The sequence below is a fragment of the Aulonocara sp. 'chitande type north' Nkhata Bay genome, linkage group LG16 (assembly GCF_057382095.1).
Source record: "Aulonocara sp. 'chitande type north' Nkhata Bay isolate Kocher_YH1m ecotype deep benthic linkage group LG16, A_spYH_male_GT1.1, whole genome shotgun sequence".
Taxonomy (NCBI): domain Eukaryota; kingdom Metazoa; phylum Chordata; class Actinopteri; order Cichliformes; family Cichlidae; genus Aulonocara; species Aulonocara sp. 'chitande type north' Nkhata Bay.
In genome coordinates this window covers 34,482,728-34,504,922 of record NC_141359.1, presented here as the reverse complement: position 1 = coordinate 34,504,922, position 22,195 = coordinate 34,482,728, and the positions used below count along the sequence as shown (strand labels likewise).

At 40.3% G+C, this 22,195-nt stretch overlaps 1 protein-coding gene across 1 annotated transcript in view; it reads left to right on the top strand.

Moving 5' to 3' along the window:
* The first annotated feature begins 931 nt into the window (after positions 1-931).
* gpr39 (G protein-coupled receptor 39) overlaps positions 932-22,195 on the top strand; it is a 42,312-nt gene continuing 21,048 nt past the window's right edge. Inside the window, exon 1 of the mRNA XM_086265889.1 lies at positions 932-2,001. Coding sequence (XP_086122015.1) covers positions 1,218-2,001 — 784 coding nt within the window. The 5' untranslated portion in view covers positions 932-1,217. The remainder of the gene's footprint in view (positions 2,002-22,195) is intronic.

The following is a 22,195-nucleotide window of genomic DNA, read 5'->3' as shown; positions in this document are numbered from 1 at the left end:
CGCGTCTTTGTTACTTCGGAAACATGGCTTGAACAATTTCTCTTCAACGACGTAATCCGATAACAACCGATCTCTTTACCCGTCGGCTTCTCGTGGCTGTCATGCGACCGGCTATTGCAGTTAATAATACAACAGCTTCTTGACATTTTTGTGTTTCTTTTTATCGCTGTATAACTGATTTCAATTGAAAGCCTGCGTGCGCTAGTAACGCTTGCCACGAGTTCCCAGAATCCTTTGCGGTTCTACCCGTGAATGACGTCACATTTTCAATCTCTATATAATATGCATGTTAAATTTTATATTTGGGGTAAAATATCAAGTCTTTTCAAGTAAACCGGTTCAAGTCCAATTCAAGTCCCAAGTCATTGGTGTAAAAGTCCAAGTCAAGTCACAAGTCTTAGAACATTTTTTCAAGTCAAGTCTAAAGTCATAAAATTAATGACTCGAGTCTGACTCGAGTCCAAGTCATGTGACTCGAGTCCACACCTCTGCTCTTTATTTTAATCTTTGTGTACAGTGCTTTGTGACTACCTGTCTATGAAAAGCGCTTAATAAATAAACTTTACTTACTTACTTTACAAAGTGTTTACAGTGTTGTAATAATATATCAGCTCAACTTGACCCAAACAGAAGTAAAGTTCTGTGGGCTTCATATGTTGAACTGTATGTCATGTCAACATTACCTTCCGTGTTTCTTTCCTTTACAAAGCCGAGTAAAGTCAGCAGAGCCGTGCAGTCTGTTGCTGATCTGCTTCGTTTTTTGTTTTTATTCGTTGGCCCACCTGCTTTTTGTTTCTTACAGTGTGTGGGGTGAAACCAGACCCGCGCTCGTGTTTGATGTTTAACTGGGCTGTTCTCATCGGAGGGAGGAGGAAATCAGCGCAATTTAAATGTTGCCCAACACTTTACTTACTCACAGGTGAAACCACAGGAGGACACGCACGGGCGGAAACTCTCTGTATACTTCTACCTGATCATGAAGGCAGAAAGGAGGTGGCCGGGGCTGGGGAAGCACGCCGGGTAAACTGCGGAGTTTTTGTTTAGAAAGTTTTCCACAGTGCGCGTAGCGATCCGTGTTTCCCACCTCTGCGATAGTCGGGAATACTTTGAGACAAAGTTAAGCTGTTTCCAGGAAAAACCGGCCCGCAAGGAGAGCGCGCAGCAGGACTGATAAGAAAAGCAATACCTGGAAAATCTGGACGCGCCAGTCTGCAGCCATGAATGAGGAAGTGCAGAGAGGAGAGGAGAAGAACTGGCAAGAGCTTGAACCCAAATATGGGATCAAAATCTTCCTCACGGTCCTCTACAGCCTCATCCTGGTGACGGGCATTGTGGGTAATTCAGTCACTATCCGAGTGACCCAGGTGCTAAAGCGTAAGGGCTACCTTCAGAAGAACGTCACTGACCACATGGTGAGTCTGGCTTGCTCTGACATTTTGGTGCTTCTCATTGGCATGCCGGTGGAGCTCTACAGTGCCATCTGGTTCCCCTTCTCGTCAGCGTCGGGCAACGCCTTCTGCAAGATCTACAACTTCCTGTTTGAGGCTTGCAGCTATGCCACCATCCTCAACGTGGCCACGCTCAGCTTTGAGCGCTACATCGCCACCTGTTACCCTTTTCGCTTTAAAACCTTGGGAGGAAAATGGACCACCGGCCTAATCACCTTCGCCTGGGTCGTGGCCCTGCTCGTGGCCCTGCCACTGCTGATCACCATGGGAACGCAGGGGCACATCCCAGTCACGCGCAGCACCCCAGTCCAGAACCTGACCTTCTGCACCAACCTGAGGGAGCACTGGGTGATGTACAGGATCAGCATCTTCTTTGCCTTCATCGTGTACATGATCGTGCTGGTCTGCGTGGCTTTCATGTGCCGAGCTATGATCGTGGTCCTGAAGAAGCCAATGGGATTCATTGAAGGAAGCACCAGTGGAAATCAAAGAGCAATCCACAATGAAAGTTCAAAGGTCAAGTCAGCCAGGAAGCAGACCATAGTTTTTCTTGGTAAGTTGGAATGTATTGTATTGTATTGTATTAATGTCTTAAAACCGATGAAGCTGCAGAAATTTGTAAAATAATTTGAATCTGATGCCACAAACGTGGAAGAAGCGGCGACATCATGACACCAGAATGCGCCAGTCCACTGCCTGGCTGCAGTTCAGTCAGGCATGCAGCAGAGGGCGATCACAAGGTAGTCCGCAACCAATGGCAGTGCCGCAAAATGGTAAAAAACCATCGTGGGCTGGACCAGAAAAAAAAAATCACAACAGCTTAAATTAATTTTTTTAAAAACACTGTCCAAAGTTTTCCCTTCTTTAAGCGTTGCGTTTATTCTAGAACTGTCCTCGCCATCATTTGTAAAGTGGAAATACCACAAAATATCATTTCCTATTAAATTATTTTATTACCAGAACAAACAGCCTTTGAAAATATACCCCCAGGACATGGAAGTGTAAGTACACGTACAAATTGCAGTAAAAAAAAGGAAGAAAAAAAAAATTCACACAGACAGTGTCAGGGCTGGCATTACTGTACTGGGAATATTATCGAAGTCACTTTAGTGGCCCGGTTTGAGCCCTGACCTTTGGAACAAAGTAATTATTAACAACTCAACAAAAATCCAAAATTTTTGAATTTGTTTTTAACAAATAAAATGTCAATAAAGTCTTTTAGTTCAAATAAAACAACACGGCCAAAGAAGACTGGCATTCTGCTGCTACATGCTGATTGGTTAGTTAAAGGACGCACAGTTAAACTGTAAATGTACTTTACTGTATGATGGCATGAAGAGGGGATAGCATATCCCTAATATGATCATCTCAGGTGCGGAAGCCCCACCCATCTGCTTCTCAAACCTTTTGTTTGCAATGACAGCCAATCAGAAGAAATTTGTCTTAAAGGGGGAGGAGCGAAAACAAATCTAAGTTTAAGATCAGCTTAATTTAAAGAGGTGGACTTTTCTTACCAAAGTGCTTGAGTCTACTTGAACTCTCCCGAGTCTAAATTTCTCGATAATGTTAACAGAAACAGTGAAGTAGGGTCTTCTTTGTACACACTGTGCACCATGCTCTACATGAGTGATGTGCAGTCTCTCCACTTGTTTACACCAACAGTAAAAACACCACTTTGTCTCTGAGCCACAAGAGGAAGTAATAAAAATGAGTCTGGGCTGTCTTCTTCCCTTGTTCTGACCATGAAAATGATTGATGTCACACACTGACACGCACAAGCTGCTTTTGTTTAGGGTGTGTCAAACACGCTGCACACAAATTGCCTGTAATAGTAATCATGGCTTGTTTAATGCTGAGCTGTTCTGCTCATGTCCAGCTCTGAATTTTTATCCTTGGACTCCAGGGTAGCTTTGCATGAGTCACTGTTCAAAATAATCATCCTTTGCCTTAAACTAGGAGTCGGAGCAGCCTCACAGCCCCAAACACACTATTTTAGCTTCTCTCCTTCTTCTGATTGGCTGCTCCTCATTTAGAACATGTTTGAATGGCATGTGGGTGGAGTTTATTAGCATATCTGCTTTCTATGACATCATAAGGATCCAGGAGTTTTAAAAGCTGCCTGAAACGGAGTGTTTAGACCTTTTTGTCTGTTATCCAAAAGTGTGACCATGTTTAATATGGACTTCCACCAGAAAGCTAAATCTCTATTAAGCTTTTAGCCTTGCAAAGAGATGTTTTCATGCTGCCCAGTGTGAAGTCTTGAAGTTGAGGAAGTCAAAATGCTCCATGGTCGTGTTTTAACTCTTAAGAAAAATACTTCCCACTCAAAAACTGACATGAAATCATCACAAGAGACAAAAACATGGGTGAAACCTCACTAAACACCTCACAGAGAGGAATTCTTCTACCAGAGCAGTCAGGCATGCCAGCACCTGCCTAACCCAGACTACATGTTAACAGCAGAGTTTGCGGAATAATGACACGTTGGACGTCCTGTGTGCTCTGTCTGGGTCCACTGAATATGAGCAAGGAATGGCCTCGAAGAAGGAGAGGCTCGGAGGTGTTAACGGATGTTGATGTTCTGCAGTGAAGGCAGCAGACTGACTGTGTCCCTTTAGTCATACAGCAGACTCAGCGCATAAATACACAAAACACTGACAGGAAACAGGACGTGCATGAGCTAAACTGCACACTAACAGAATAAAACTTTTAAACCCCTGTTATCCTGGTCCCAGCGACACCTACAAAACATTTTGAATTGTTTTGGGGGTTTTTAACTTTAAATATGGGTGCGTTAACCATCACCCCTGCCCCAAAGAGCTGTTTGATGTTTTAAATTTTGTTTTTTTTTTGTATTAAAACATGCTGACATCAACCTGCTTTTGTTTAATGGACTGGTTCTTATATAGTGATTTTCTACTCCATCTGAACACTTAAAGCAATTTATACAACATGCATTCAAGCATTACGTACTAAAATATTGCATTTTATGTTCTTTGCCCAACTGGCTGAAATCTTTGACTTTTATAAGCTGTAAAAACTTGAGATTTTAAGGTATATTCAAACTTTATTGCTTCACTGTGATGTCGTAGGGTACCATAATGACAGGTGTGCTGCATAGCGCTCTCCATCCCCTTTTATATGATATATTACTCAATATGGTTTCTTGAAATGTCTTTGTAAGGTCACCTTTGATCTTGGGTGCTATCAGTGAAGGTCCGGGTCAAATTCTTAGTCAGCCTAGGTATTCATATCCCCAAAGGCCACATATATTGCTGTGTTTGAAGTCGATCCATGAAGAATTGTGGGTAATATCAATTTCTTACTGATTTTCACCTAAATTAAATCAACTCGAGCTGTTATTGGTACCATTGGACTAAATTGAGCTTGATATCTTAAAAACTGTGGATGCTGGTCTGCTAACAGGGGAAAATAAACTGGGCTGTGAACAGAGGTCCACCTTTATTCCACAATAATCCTCCTTTTGTATAATACCAGCATATTCCTCTGGATAAAATCCTCATACAGCACACACAGTTTTCAAAGACTCGTCCTAATAGGCCGTTACCTGTAAATTCATTTATGGTTTTCAATGCGCTCTATAAAGTTTTAGGAAACTGGACAAGTGGGGGACAAAAGAAGTGGCAGACTTGAAATACTATCTACAGCTCATGAACAGTATCTGAAAGTCATGTTTTTATGAAAGAGGACAAAATCCTGCAGAGAACTGAAACAAGACTGAGAGGTGATCTGAACCATCTACTGTTCACTGAAGCTTAATGAAAATTCTATCCATCCATCATGCAATACCCTCGGAAAGCATTTGATTGGCAGCAACTTTATTTTGCAGCATGATGACACAATGATACACTGCCAGTGCAGTAAAAGCATATCTGGATAGTGCTCCATTGTGTGTCTTCCCCAGAGCCCGGCCCTCAACATTTGAGCAGCATGGGATCATTTAAAGGCAGAGACATCCAAAGAGCTCTGGATATCCTTTGAGAAGCCTGAAGATCTATTCCTGAATATACTGACAGAAATTCCAGAAAGCTGCCTAAAGGCCCCGGTTTACCCACCGTAATGGTCGCTTGCCACCACAACATTGTATCACAGGGCTGACCCACTTGACCCAAGAAGTTTTATTTCCAGTTCTCAGAATTAAAACTTTAGATTAAAAAAAAAACACAAACCTAAACATGTTTTCCTTTTCTACAAAAAAGTAAAAGACAACTTTTTTGTTATCGGGGAAATTTTGACCAATCACAACAAGCCATTTCACACCTGCCCTACACTTGTTTAAATCTGAGCATCATGTCACATTCATAGGTTGGTTAATAGAGGCTGAAGAAACAGAAGTATTCTGAACCCAGCAAATACATTTAATACTGACAGTTGTTAAAAGTTTCTGTTGAGATAAGTATTTGCAGCACAGAGCACCGCCCTCTCCCTCTGCTGATTGGCTCAGTGTAAGCCACCTGGCACTCCCTTTCTTTTACTCCTCCTCTCAATATAACAATAATCATTCAGATAAGATGATACTGGATTATAGTGTTTATTATCCTTTTAAAAATCTCATTTGTGTTGTGTGGCAGCTGTCAGACAGATATAACCACAACAATGATGAGTTCCTAGTTACTGACATTAAAGACCTCATGAATCACCTGGACTTGTTCAGCAGAGCTAGAAAAGATTTTTGCAAAGGTGGTGCCCTGCAGCTCCATCCTGATGGTGGTAATGCATATTCACCACGAAGAAGGTGCGCTACATCACTGAGGATGTTGCGCCTCCTTTGTCACCAGTTCGGACTCACAAAGTTGCGTCATATTGCGTTGCTACTGACCTGCAATCTTACTGCTCGTATTTACAGACCTGCTGAGATCTCGGTGTTTGAGTGGATAGTAGTGATGTTGGTCTTCATAATCCACAGCAAAAATAACAATAGCAGTGCTGGTGTTGTTTACTCAGTGCGTACAGGCACGTGTAGCTGCTTCAGGCCCAGCCCAAATTACTCAAGTCTGTTTAAAATCATATAAAATCGTTCATACCATATATTGACCTAAGCTTGTTAGACTTATACAAACTGTTTTTGCCTTAAATTAGGTAGCCTGAGTACAGCTGGGACAGTTGAAGCTGCCATTTGTTTCTGCACATGTGTATTAGTGTTTCACTTCAACACGTCGCTTTCCCATAGTTCACTGTGCTTTAACATTGCTAAACTGAACTCTCAGATCACTCTAATCTTCACTGTGTACTGACGTATGTCAGGACATGATGTCATTCAAGGTTATCGCACTGCTAAGAGAAATGGGCAGGGTGGTCTGTTTATTTAAGTGGTTTAACATTACTGGTTTAGGCATACAAACACACCTTCCTCTGTTTGAGTCAGTCTACTGTGATGTCCTGCTGGATCAGCCTGGCATTGAACGCCAGCCAAACCTGTGTGTGTGTGTGTGTGTGTCTGAATCACAGCACAGGAGTCCATTATGTACTCCTAAAACTCACACATTCAGAGTATTGATTTTATAACCTTGGTGTTTGTGTGCGATTATTCTTTTTTTTTTTTTTGCTGAAAGTATAAATACTGTGAAACATTTTAAAAACTTTTAATGTGAATTGTTGTGAGTTTTACTTCAGGCTGAAGGGGGCCGACAGGGAGGGACTGAGGTAAAGAACCAGTGTGATGTGAAAACAATGGGAAGCTAGTGCAGAGTCTGTGACACTCAGCTAATGGAGGCAGTTAAGGTGTTTTAAAGCCTGTAGGGCTGATTGATGCAATTTGTGAACCACACTGCTCCTCTAAAACATAACTCGGTTGAGTATGATCGCACAAACAAGATGCACAAAATCACTTTCAGGTCAGAGCAATCCAGTGGCAGTTATCATTATAATTTCTGCATAATTCACAAAGATATGAGAGGGATAATGTAGAGCTGAAGGTTTGCTCGACATTTACACCAAGCTGCAGCTTCCAGGGCTGAGAAACTGAGGTGAAAGTGCAAAAACCTGCAGTTTCTTTATATAAAAGTAGACGTAGCCACAGGTGATATCACGATTTGTTTTGTTTTTTGTCTCTGCATTTTAAAGCTTCACCCCACCATGTTGGTTTTTTTGGAGGCAGAGGTTAAACTATTTGGACGGGGAAATGGAGATGGAGCTGGAGCACACTGTAGGATGGTCTGAACCCAAAATGACACCAACAGAGCAAACACTGTCTGCATGTCGGGCTGTTTGTTTTTATGTTGGACTCACTCAGTTCCCGCCGGTTTCCAGGATCAGTTTCTTGCAGCAAGCCGTAAACATGTTTATTTCAGTTGGACATTTTAAATTGGGAGTCTGTTAGAACTGGCTTATCTTTGGAGTGTGTCTCAAGTGGTCATTACAGGAACTGCAGTTTTTGACTCTTGAGGCTTTGTCTTCATTTTTCAGTTCTGAAGGTTGCGACTTCATTTTAGGGGTGATTTTTGTTTTTAAATAACTTTCCTCTTCTAACTGTATTAAAGTGTGTACATTATGAGGGGCGTGGCCTCTTTGACTGACAGGTGTATTCGACACAGGCTATAGCTACTAGCTGTCTGCTAGGTTTCGCCTCAGCTAATTGAAGTCCCTGAATTCTGACCCCTGGATGTGCTGTGGGTGCCTTTTGGAGCATTTTAAAATAGAATCTGGCAAACAAAAACCCCAACCAAACAAACAAGCCATGACTTCAGACTGTCTATGGTCCAGTTTTTTCCATTGACACTGGAGTGTTCTCTGAGTCTGTTAGCAGTAATTAGTATGTATACCTGTGTTTGTATGGGCTTCATGGATGCATGTCTTTGCTCACCATCTTCTCCTCCATATATGGTCATGGATGGCTCCAGAAAAACACATCTAAAAGACCCAACTCCAAGCTTCAAACTGGGACTCCACAAAATACGGGGTGGCTCTGTCCATCCTCATTTTACAGTCTGTGGCAGGCTAAGACAGGGAGAGGGAAACTGACCAAGAATACTGAGATTTTATGAGGAGATTGAGGTCTTGTGCCTCAAAGTACACATCTTCATAAGCAACTAGTAGAACATGTAATTTTTGTATCAAAGTGCAGACTTGTACTAGCTGCAGAAGTCTGGTTAAAGCCAGGGATTACATGAAAGCATGGAGAGTTTTACACTGGACCTGTAGGAATGTAAAGACGTAGTGTAAGACGTACTTTACACTGTTAACATTTGTCAGGCTTTGTGTTTGACATGCTTTTAGACGACATTTACTCAAAGTGAAGTGCAAATAATTTGGTGGCTGTTACATATATGGGCAAGCTGCCCAACTGAAGTCTATGCCTTGAAAACTGTCATTAATGCTACTTTACATTCACTTCTTTTTACATTCTTCTGAGGGAAATGCTGAACTTTAAAAAGAACTTATAAGCTTAGAAGTTACAAAACACGTTAACCCGTGGTTTCCAAGCATTGTGCATAAAAGAAAGTTTCTTTGAGTTCATGGTAAAGTAAAACACTTATCTTTGGAAAACAAACCTTTGAGTTTTATAGAAGTTTAGAGGAAGGATTTCCCCCCTCGTCCTAAACAGGTTCATTTAAATAACTGCTTGAGAACCAACCACATCAACTTGTTCACTATTTCAAAAGGGACACAAAGGTTAAAGAAAGGTGAGAATGCAGAAGTGAAGCATTGCTAATTAAAGGCTAATTCACTGTTCATTGGGCTTCTTCTTTAAGAATTGTTAGACTTTTGTGCATTCTGTGCATATTTCACCCGCCTCTAAAAAATGTGCAGCTCAATCAGGAATCGCCCGCTGCTTCGACATCAAAGGTCTCTTATTCTGCTCAGTTTCAGGAGGATCAGAAGACTGATCTACAGAAGATCAAAGCAGTAGGACATGCCCAAAACACCTCACCTGGGAAGCACTCAGGAGGTATCCTGAATATCACTTCCTGTCACATGCTTCCATGAGGTTGCTATTCTAATTCCCCACCACACCGAGCTCATCGAGCTCTGCAGCACAAGACAACCAGTCGACCTGGTGGAGCCGTAGTTAGTGTAGGAGAGGCAGCAGATTATGTTGCTCAGGTTTTTCTTTGTCTCGAAGAACTTGACAAATAAAAAATTAAGAGAAATTAGAAGCTTATAGATGTTATAATTTACTCGTTTATTTAAGAAAAGCAGTTCCCGCCTCCAAAGATCATGAGGAGAATCGTGAGCAAGTAGATACGGTCGCCACTATCATCTGAAAGTACAGATTCACATTCAGGATATTTTCAGTTCCAGGTCTCTGGTTTTATTATCACCTGATAATTTCACTGTTGTCCTGAGCAGAAAACTGCTTCACTCCCACTGTGGTCTGATTCAATTACTGGCCAATTGTACACCCTTGTTAGCCTAATAACATAATAAGTATTAGACAGAATCTTTGTCCTCACATAAATGAACGAGGAAGGGTCGGCTGCATTAAAACCAGCTCATAAAGTGGGTTTTTATCCGTTAGTCACAATTACTGTGTGGCTTAAATTCCTGATAGGACACAATTTGTTTCTGTGCTTCTGTGTCGATGTGACTCTGAATGCGGATTCACTGGTATTACCTCATGGTCGATGGTGACAAGGTGGGCATGATGATGATGCCAGACATAGTGAAAGTGATGTGAGAATGAAAAGGACATAAAATCAACATGTTCCTGGTTAATTAAAGGATTGCAGTCATGATCATTTGGATTGGCAGACAGTGCTGAATATTATACTGGAAATGGCCTTTAAAGTGGGCCTAATCTGCTTCTCTTTTTTCCCCCCACTCCATCAGGTACATCTGTTCAACTTCTCGTTAACGCAGATATCACATGGCAGCAACTCAAGTGCATTTAGGCATGTAGGTCAAGACGACCTGCTGAAGTTCAAACTGAGTATGAGAATGAGGAAAAGTGACTTTAAACATAGCGGGGTTGTCGCTGCCAGACGGGCTGGTATTTCAGAAACTGCTGATTTGCTGGTATTTTCTCACACAAACATCTGTAGGTTTTATAGAAGATGATCCAAATAGGAGGAAATATCCATTTCACTGGGTGGAAATGCCTTGATGATGCCAGATGACGAAGGAGAATGGGCAAACTGCTTGAAACTAATAAGAAGAAAACTGTAAGGCAAATAACCACCTGTTACAACACTCCCATCAGCTAAGAACAGAAAAGACTAATATGCAATCAGATTCACCAGAATTGGACAACAGAAGATTGGAAAAGTGTTGGCTGATCTGATGAGTCTTGATTTCGGCTGGACTTTTGGATGGCAGGGTAGAAGGGCAGAATTTAGAGCAACCAACATGAAAGCATGGATCCATCCTGCTTTTTTATCAACAGTTCAGGCTGGTTGTGGTGTGGTTGTACGTGGGATATTTTATTAGCAAAGTTTTGGTCCCTTAGTCACCGCTAAACACTGTTTAAACTCCTCAGCCTTCCTAAGTATTGTTGCTGTTGTCCATCTCTGAATGACCACAGTGGCTCCTTCCAGCAGGAGTGCATGCCACAAATGCCACAAAGCTCAAATGATCTCAAACTGGTTTCTTGAACATGACAATGAGCTCACTGTACTTAAATGGTCTCCACAGTCAACAGATCTCAGTCCAATAGAACACCTTTGGGTGTACCTAATAAAGTGGCAGATGAGTGTGATGCAATTCTCATTTTCTCAGTAACAATGAGAAATGCTCCGGAGTTACTCAGTTTTCTCCCCACGTTCTGTGTTTAAATCAGCTGAAAAATGGACCTAATATTTGGAGAAATTCAGCTCTTAGTGAGGGCTCGAATGGGCTGTGAATAATGAGTAAGAGCAGAGAAAAACTGAGATGTAATGCATATATTCGGTCTGAAGAACATGCCTCACTTTTTCTCTGTAATGCGCTTCAGTTGAGTTTTTGCCTATTGTCTCAAAATAAGCCTACTTACCATATCTAAACCATGCAGTCATGAATACTGTAGTGTTTTGCAAAATTAAGAGTAAGGATTTTGAGGAGAAAATTGTGTTTGTAACCAAAGTAACGCTCCCTGCTTCAGAGTCTCAGCATGTATCAGACATATTTATTACAAAATTGAGGTTTATTGCTGTTTTCAGGCTGTTTACCGAAAGCGTTCACCTTCCAGCAAAGCCACTGCTGATACGAGAAACGCATTTTGAGTTTGTTGAGCTTCAGTCTCTCATTTTATATCCTATAAAAAAAAGAAAAAAAAAAGGTGCACAGAAAAAATGCTGTTAAAAAGAAAAAAGTGCAAGTCTGAGACTGAAACTCGACAGCCCTGAATGATTTTTAATCAGGCGGCGTGTAATGACACTCCTCAGTGTGTGATAGTCTTTTATGCAAACAGTTTGCTTGTACTTAATTTCAGCAGGAATCGTGTGGGCTGTTCAGAGCACACACTCCAACTCTACACCCTCCTCCACTTATTACCAACAGACTAGAATATTGATGCATAAATAAATATTGATGAGAACAGATATAGGGGGGATTTTCTGGGTTTAAAAAAAATATTATTTATGGCTCACTTTCAAGTCAGTTTTTATTTCTCACTTTATTGCATCCACATTTAAAGGAAGGTGTTTTGAGTCTTATTAGGAATGACTAATTTTCATGATTCCTAAAGAAAATCACCTGACCATGATTTAAAAAACTTCAATATTTACTAATACAAAATTCATAAGAGCTCAGGCATAAACACCACTGCAGACTCGACTTCATCATCTTTGTAATGGAATATTACATTTTACTGAATATAACTTTGAGGTCACGTCTGTTATCGACTGCAGCGATGATCCCAGTTTGCATTTGAATATTGTTATTGTGACAGATTCCACTCTGTCGTAACGCTGATGTCAGATGTTTCCCGTTCCTGCCGCTGATGCACTTTACTTTGAAATAACTTTCAAATCCCGGCTGGGCCCGGCGACTTTGGAGAGTAATTAAAACCAGGGAACATCCACGTTAAGTTGCCCGCACATCACGTCCAGGACAGAAGGTTAATTGCTTGAGAGCCAGCATTTGTAAAATGAATATTAATTCTATTGAGCTGCTTTTGGCTTTTGGCCTGTGACCTTTGACCTTTGGGGCCACTTGTGATGGAGCTTAGGAAAAAAAAGAGCTGTGAGGGCTAAAGTTTTTGGCTGCAGCAGGGCTCATGTGTTAGAGCTTAGCAAAAACAAATCACAGACATACAACATTAGCATTAATCTTCAGTTAAAGTGACAAAACATCTGCTCTCAAACTGAAGAATTTCAACATCAGGGTTTCCTGATTAAAACAAATATTAGGCGCTAAAAGAGAGTTCCTGAACCACACCAACTTTATTTTGATTCCTGAGCCCATTCAAGTATATTTAATGCCTAAACCAGGGATGGGCAGCTCCAGGCCTCGAGGGCCGGTGTCCTGCAGGTTTTAGATGTGTCCTTGATCCCACACAGGTGATTTGAATGGCTGAATGACCTTCTCAACATGTCTTGAAGTGCTCCAAAGGCCCTCAAGGCCTGGAGTTGCCCTCCCCTGGCCTAAACCTACCCAAGTTCACTATAGTTCCCAAACCTATTCAAGTAGGTGTTAGTACATAAACCTAACCAGTAGGTGGAACTGAAAAAAAGGAAAAACTAAAACAAAAAGAATACAAAATTTTCAACAGGATGGTAATCAAGGTCTGCTGGCTGTCTCCATAAACCTCAGTCTCAGGAGTCCTGTGTTTAGTTTATCCCACATCCACACCTCCACCTCCTCCAAAATATGGATGTGTTTGCTCTGTGAATCAGCAAACTCTCCTGCGGGTTTATTTCAAGTCATTTCCTATTTTGGTTTGTAATCCCAAGTCTCCTTGCACTCACTTTGCTTCCTTCATTTGTTATCCTGCCACTCTTGTTCCTATCAGTGAAATATATATACCCTGTAAACTTACACCCTTTTCAATCTGTCACTTCGAATGTGGTCTTGTTAGTACTTGTTGTCAGGCTTTCCAGGATTTCTCATCTTCTCATGTTTGTTCTCCTCTTGGATTTCTTTTTGGATTGTTTCCTAACCTTCACGTGGATTGTTTGGCACACTGTGATTAGAGATCTGGATTTTGTGTCTTGTTTTTGGATCGCTCCGTTTTTATAAAAGGTGAACCCTCAAATTCCTCCAAACCTCAACATGTATATTTTACCTTTTGTCCATCATGTATTGCGTATTTATTCATTGTGTATTTATTCATCTGAGTGGGAACGTTGTCTTTCCATGTTATGAATCTGTGATGATTTTTAGCCAATTATCTACTGTAGCTGTCCATTTTAACAGTGATCAAATATTTGCACTAAAAAATGTCATAAAGTGTAAAGTGCACTCTAGATACGCTCCATAAATTTTAGAAAAAGCCAGCTGGCATTGAGTAATTCCATTTTAATGCCATTTCTGGACCAAAGACCGGCACTCCAGAGGCTGATTGGCTGAAACAGAGAGAAAGAACTTTGCTACACATGCTTAAAGCAGCCGTTTACATGTATGAAATGCTTTATTCTTCTTTTAAAAATCTGGTTGTAACTTAAAGTTTGAGTCTTCCTTTGCTTATTACGGTCTTTGACTTCTATGTAAAAAACTTCAGGCAAATTGTTTTTGTTATAAATTGGCTCCCAGCTGCTGTGGTTGCTAAGACCAAAGACCGTTGCTGATATTGGTGCATCAAGATGGCGATAATACAGCCGTAAGATCTGCTGTCAGTTTGCAGGTGAATAGGGTCAAGTTGGTAATCACATGCAATGTGTTTGTGTTAATGGTAATTAACTGTGATAAAGCCCCAGAAATTCAAATGAACATACAGTGGTCCCTCGCTGTATCGCGATTCACTTTTTGCTGCCTCGCTGTTTCGCGGATTTTTTGGTGTGCATTTTTTTTTACAGTGCATTGTGTTCTGCATCCTGATTGGCTGTAGACCATTTTCAATCAATCTCTTGCCGTGTCTCCTGTACAACTTGTCAAATTTATATAAATCTTCGCTAGCAGAAGACAACACAACAGTGTCAACGTCAAAGGATTATAAGGCGCATTAAGTGAAACCAAACAGTCAGATAAGTCAAACTTTACTCAACTCATTCTTCTTGCTTCCTCCACTTCCGTACCATTGATTCATTAATGTTAAATTAGCTGCTCTATTCCCATGTTCTGGACTTGAAAACAGGGTTTGATCTTTGGTTTCATTCTATAATACTGGATTTATTATTCTACTAAGGCTTGGAGTTTGAGAGTGTTGAAACAAGAGAGAAACGTGTGAAACTGTTCATGCCTGTCTGAGAAAAGTGTACAAAGTGTTTAGTGAGGGGTTTTACAGCCTTAAAACATCTATAATAATTGTAAAAAATAAAGATCGCTACTTTGCGGATTTCACCTGTCGCAGGTTATTTTTAGAACGTAAAACCTGCGATAAACGAGGGAACACTGTACTTGCATTTAGTTCAGCCAGAATTTAATAGATTTCAACAGTTTCCTCTACAAATTGTGAGGTAGTACTGAAGAATGGTGATTTAACTGCGAAATTACATAGGTGCTTGATAATCTGGCTTTTATATAGAAATACAGCCAGTTAGCAAACAGCAAAGAGACACATTGCAGAAGAGTTGTGCAAACTAACTCAGATGAATTCCAGTGTGTTGTCATTCTGTCTGCATTTATAAATTAAACAGCAATTATTGGCTTCGCCAGTCTGAGAATCCGGTCAGTTTTAGCGCGACTTTATGGAGACAAGTTGCCTCCTACCAGGCAACCTGTAATATCCTTGGGATCAAAAAGTGGCTGCCGCAACTACAGCAAAAAGAGTTCAGTCAATCACCGGGCAGCCACCATGTTTTTTCCTTGTAGCAAGGGGTTTGCCGGCCTATTTTTACTCAACTGTGAGTAAGCCGAGCCATTAGTCATATCCACCCCTTACTCATCGCATCAGGAATCAAAATTCCAAGATAGCAAAGGTGAACAGGCTCAGTCTGAGGCTTCACTAACCAGTGCATGATGTCATATTGGTTTCATCCGTCTTCCTGCCGACGGTCGTCAGTAGATTATGGCAGCTAATTTCATCCTAACTTCTGGGGCTGATGTGGATTTATTTTATCAGCAAACATTAGAACGAACCAAAATACAGTTCACGTGGTGGAGCTAAGTAAAAAAGAAAAAAAATAGCTGGCTAATCAAATCTGTCTTATAATATGGGATAGAATAAAACAATTCAGGTAAACAAATAGATGTTAGTGTTTAAGCACTACTGAGAGTGTTTGATAGTACAGTTTTGTTCTTTATATCAAAATAATGTTGTGGCAAGCGTGTGTTAAACATCATCAAGAATTGTGAGACTTGCTGGTTAGATTACTTGTTTTTTTCTTTTTTTTCTCTTGCTATATTGTCTGTGAGGGACAAAAGAGATGAGATGATGGGAATGTATGGGATTAATTTCAGGTAGTATTTCAGCAGGCTTTATGACACCTGGTACCCAGAGATGACCTAGTTTTATTCCAGCATCATTTATACTGTGTGAATGCCTGAGTCATGTACAAAATAGTCAGACTTGGGCAATTATACCACTGTACCGATACCACTGTACATTCACAAAATTAGAATGAGAAGAAGGAAATTGTTTTTACACCATAATTTCAAATAAACATAATATGATGGCAGCAGAGGAGAAGAGAAGCCAATGTGTAAGGGTGTGTTTTTCTTTTAGAATAATTCACAGCTTTCTTGGCCTTGCATTTCTTACCTGTTCCCATCAGACACTTTCCACCACTCTGCCACAGCAGGGCCATAGCTCATGAAGTGCGGCGACAGCCCAATTGCCACCCATGAACCTCTCTCCTTCGGATCGATTGGGCTTATTTATTGTGTTTGACTAGATACCTTGACTCCCCGCCGGCCTGTTTACGGTTCTCAGGTGGCCTCCTTCAAACCCTTTTATCATCAAATATAAAATAAACCTCGGGGAGGATTCGCTGTGTGCCTTGCCATTCATCCTTCCTAGCCTCCATCGTATGCTCGGCACTGAGTGACAGCTGCATAGTTTAGTAATAAGATCCTGGGCCCCCGTGGCCTCGTGGCAGCCAACATAGCTGAAGGCAAGCCATCCTGAGAGTGACAGCACTGCACTCAGCGAACCACCTGGGAGACAAATCTGCAGATGGTTTAGAGTGAGTGCACCTTCATGGGGTGTGTCAGCGCTCAGAAGGGAATTCACTGTTGTACTGCGTGGGTGTGTTTACTTATCTGCTCTACAGCACCATGCTATACGGTGGCATGCACTGATACTAAAGGTTGCAAAGACTGGTGTGTGTGAAAGGATCTTAGACTGATATCTGTTTTCAATATTTTGAACTAACATGATTCATTTGTGGTTTGTCATTTTTCCTTTTTTATTATTAAATGAATCCATAAGAAATGAACCCTTAGATCATCTGGTACTTAATGTGACTCAATGAGCATCTGTTGGAACAGAGGTCTATGTCTGTAACTTATTAGCTATAATTAGAGTATATCTTGTACTACTTACTCAATGCTTGGACTGCGGGTGTGGCTGTTGACTGCAGACGATTAACACGGCTGCTCAGCTGAGTTGCATCATCAGAGGTATGTGAGGTCTGAGTTCGATGTAGCAAGGTGTGTCTCCCGACACCATTTATGTATTTTCTATTAGGATAAGACTCTTAGGATCAGAGGCTTTTGACGTGGGGTGTCAAACATAAGGTCAGGGGCTCAGAATTGGTTCAGCGTTGTCTTTAATCCAGCTCCAATGGGTGTCTTTGGAAAATGTGAGGAGCGTATACATTTTGGACTTTATTTTATTTTTACTGATAAAGACCTCCCCAGTGGGCATTCATGCTACACCGGAGTAATTAGGTGATGGGTAAAAAAGTTAAAAGTACACAAATATAATATAATTGCTACACAGTAACAAAGACTAAAAATGTCATGAATTAACTGAAACTTTTAGTTTCGCAGATATAGGACAGTCAGTGTTTAATGTCCCAGCTCTAGACGGATAGCCAGTCCAGACCATCCATAGAGAGGTAAGTGATCCATCCAACATTGTCCTGATTGGTGTTTTTCTTAGATTAATGTTCTCACCTGTTGAACTTTAAAGATAAAATGATTAGTTATTAAAAATCACTTGATGGTTTACTCCATCTTCTGCATCCTTTTTTAGAATACACTCATCTATTTATCACATACATCTTTATTTTTTGCCCACTTCAGTTTTGATTCGATTTTAAATTAATAATTTTTTTGACCACCACTCTACACCTAATGACAATAAACGGTAAACCCCTTTCCCGTGACATTGCAAATTTATTCTTGAGATAAGACTATTTTGTAGGAAGTTGCTGGGGGTGAGCAGGTGGGGTTGGAGCAGCTTTTTAATGTCCTGTGGGACGTACTGCTTCAAGGAGCTTTAACTCAAAGAAACGTGGCATCTTTATCACACTGACTGTTTCAAAGCAATTAAAAAGCAGGAGATTAGCAGAGAGGAAGTGCCCTGTAGGTTGACTGATGAACCAGCCAACATGCCATTTTTGCTCAATTTTCTCCATTTGTTGTAATCATTCTTGTGTTGCAGCCACAATGAATTATGGTGCTGTCTTCCTACCGTTATGCAAAGATAATGTAGAGATGTTTTTATTTAAGCACCAAAGTACAGGCCAAGAAAATTAAAAGCACACCTGTATTCATGGGAATCTATGGGAATCTAGTTTCTGTGTCACCTGGCATGTTGTCAGGACTTCTTCTGCCTGGAGCAGGTGGCGTAGCATGTGTTGCATCGGCTCTGGTTCAAATTGTTAACTCCAATTGTTGGAGTTGATGATGAGTGATTCAGATTCTAGAGTTAAGTTGGATTCTCTGTTGTGGTATGTAATGTAGATACTTGAAAGTGTGTGTGAGTATGTACACAGATGTGGGTGTGGGGGTGTATACAAACGAGCAAGATGCACGGTGTGTCTCCAAGTGGAAAAACTACATTTTAGTAACTTCACATAGCCATTGTTTTTATTTTTTTATTTTCTACTTAGTTGTTTCCTTTTTTCCCTTGCTGTGTCTGTGTAAATGTTAATGTTCCTAAAAATAAATAAAAATAAAGTAAAAAAATAAAATAAATACAAATCTGAGTCGTGGCACATCTAGAAATACCCAGATGCCATTGTGGCGTGTATCAGGAATGGATAGGAATGTGAATATATAGGGCTCTTGTAAAAGCCTTCAGTGACTGGAATTACACAAACTACCTCATGTTGAACACCTCTAAGGCTACGTTCACACTGCAGGTGAAACCACATCAAATCCGACTTTTTTGACCCTAGGCGTCCCGTATCCGATCATGGTATGACAGTTTGAACAGCACAAATCTGATATTTTCATCTGGGTCACTTTCGTATGTGGTACTGAATCCGATACATATCTGATGTTTTAGAAAGCGACTGCTGTTTGAATGGTCATGTCGCATTAAATCTTTTACGTCACTAACACAAGACAGATGCCAATTATCAGCGCCGGAGAAGGCAAACCTCTGCACGGAGGTTAACATGTGAGTCTGTGGAAGCCGGCCTCTACAGGACATTTAGGCCTTTTACCCTGACTTCCTTTTTTCAGTTCCAACTGTTGATGTTTCGTCACACTGGTGCACAAGAAGTGATAACTTTTCCCACCGGACAAATTTTGTTATCCTCTTCATACTACCCCCTCGCCTACATATGTATACTTGAAGTGTTGTAGTTACTTTTAATCTTTAACTGAACATTATTTTAGACCACAACAGAAATGTCTATGGTAAGGTAAGATAAGATAACATAAAATAACAAAAGATAACCAGACTTTACAGGAGATTGCTTCTACTGATAACTTTTAAATATGAGCTTTAAAGATGATTTTGAGCATCCCGCATGCCACAGGTAGCCGCTGAATAAACTTTAGCAGCTTTATAGCTCCTGAAAACTGCTACTAGATATCCTAAATAATGTGACGTTTCGCTCAGTTATTGGACACCCAAACAGAGCTCAAAGGAGACTGAATGTCATACTTACATTAATCACCTGACCAGAAACACAACACTTTTATTTGAACCTGACTTTAAAAAAAAAAAGTGAAGTTCTGACATTGATTCAAAAATGCCCGTTCAGATCACTTTACCGTTAATGAGGATAAAACCATTACCACAACCATACCTTATCAGTGGACAGGTGACAGATGGCCAGCAGGACTTGTGTAATAAATCATGCCGGTAAAAATCTAATCATTAAACAAACACGAGGGCAAACTGTACACAAGACTCAGTGTGTTTATGGTTCTGAAGGCATTGTAATAATAATAATTAATTAAGGGATCAACAGTCAAGTTCAAAGATGGCATCGATGGTACCTGGTTATAAGAGCACTGATCCAGTAGCAGCATTACATTTAAAGGTTTACTATCAAATATAAATCTCAGAGGATTTAAATGAATACCAATCTTTATTTTATGTGTAAAAAAACAAACAAACAACATCAGACATGACTGAAATATTGTATTCTTATATAATAAAATAAAATAGTAATATAATATAAATATAATAAAATAGTCATCAAATGTATGTTTTTATGTAAATTTCTACTTATTTTTCTTGTGCTCATTTTGATTTCAGGCAAATCTTTACTAGATTAAAAGAATTATTTTTATACATAATGTATTTTACTTGATTGAACTACACACAATTCCATTTAGTTATTTGTTATATGTTTGCTGTGTTTATCCTCATTTTTACCAGCTGACACCTCAAACTTCCCCATCTCTGGAAAAAATAAAGTATACCATCTCTTGAGTTTAACTGAGTCTTAACTAAACTTTGCAATTGTCTGCGGGTCTAATTATTCGTAACAACTACCTCGGGATGGGTAAAGGAGATAAGAAGAACCACTTGAGGCACCTCCTCAACCCTTTCCGGGTAAACATGAGCGAACATGATAGCTTAGCTAATGCAACCCTTCTGTTTTCTTCACCTCTGTCTGGGGCATAATGAGGGTCAGATATGCCAAGTGTTACCTGAGCTCTTCTGCTTTCTTTATGTTGGATTAGACGTTAAGAAACTGGATAGACGTATGGTCAAAAAGCAGCATAGGCTGAAAGTTGGCTAATCTTCTCAAGCTGTTTAGATGACGGAGGATACGGAGGCAAAGTGTTGTTATTGTGCGCATCCAATCAATAAGGTATTGTTATGACATCTCAATTTAATCAGAGTAAAACCAACATGTGCTGCAGTCTGAAATCCTCTCCAGCATCAGTGAGATTGATGCAGGACTGTGTTGAGAGTGGTGATTGGATGTTCGGTGTTACAAGCACTCTCAGTGCTGCACTTTTTTAAATGAATTCAAAGAAAGTAATCAGATTTGGGCAAGTGTCTGAGCTGAAGTAGTACTTCTAGCCGGAGTTGGTCTTGAGTGCAGTCGTAGGATTTTCCCCGACTTCAGCTCTGAGGTGGTGCAGCTGGGGTTCATGGTTCAAATCTTTTTTATTTTTAGTCAGTACTTGCAGGCGACATAATAAAACTGTGTTATGCACATTAAAATACTAAATTAATAGAAGACGCAGTAATCTTTCTCATGTGTTTCGGTGATATAGCTGTAATACTAGTCGGTATTTTTGCTGTCTTTACTTTGTTGTGGTCCAGGCAGCCACTGCACTTGTCCTCCCTCACCTCATTTACTCAGGCTTATTGTTTACATCTACATGCCCACTCCCTACCTTTGGAAGATTCTGGCCTGCCATCAACTCTTAACTGGAAACTGGTCACAAGTAAATGCTTCGACCTACCTCTTTGTGTCCAAGCTTGTGCCTGGTAGACAGGCGGAGGATCCCAGCTCCTTACTGCATGCCAGGTTAGAAAGTTTAGCTATCTTGCAAAGATGTTCCATTGAAATGCTTCTCCAAAAAGTTGTCTCCTAGATTTATTGGTATTTATGAAATTGAAAAAGTGCTTTCATACTCAAGTCATTCCAGTTTCCATGAAGTTCCCAGACAAATACTCAACTGAAGTTCTTACCAACTCCAAATACTTCACACCTATAAAATAAACCTTTTAAATAGAGCTGACTGTTGTGGTCTGGGTCCTGACTCCAAGTCTAGAACTTGTTACTCGTTATGACTTAAAATGAGTTAAACTTTTTTTAGTCTTAGTTATCAATTTTTCCCAAGTTAATTTTTACCCCCTTAGCCGTAAAAGGCTGATGGGGTGCTGCAGTCACTCAGTCGAGGGGGCGACATGAACACCCAAGCTTGTGAATGCAATAACTCCAGAACAAAGTGACATATAGGACTTTTAAATTGATACCATTTATCTACTAAAGGTGTATCTTGATCTTGATTTATTCTGCGTGTAGTTTGTTCTATGTATTCTTCATCAGATCGCATCCTTTAAACATCTGGGAGCATTTATTAAGAATTTAGGATACTAGTACATATTATCATCAAATCTTTTTCTGTATGCTGATCACTGGTGCTGCTCAGGTATACTGTAAATCTGTAGATAGTTAACCTGATAGTGAAAATACAGAGTGTAATAATTAACATTTAATTCATGGCATTGTTAACCAAGATCAAGATATTTAACCTGAGAACCGTCTAAACCATTTATGAACTCTCTTAACGTCTGATTAACTGAACTGTTGTTCAGCAGTAATTCTAATGTCAGAGGCAGCTTTGCGCTGGGAGCTTAGACCCAACAGCTGTGGTGGAGCCGTTTTAACAGGCAGAACATC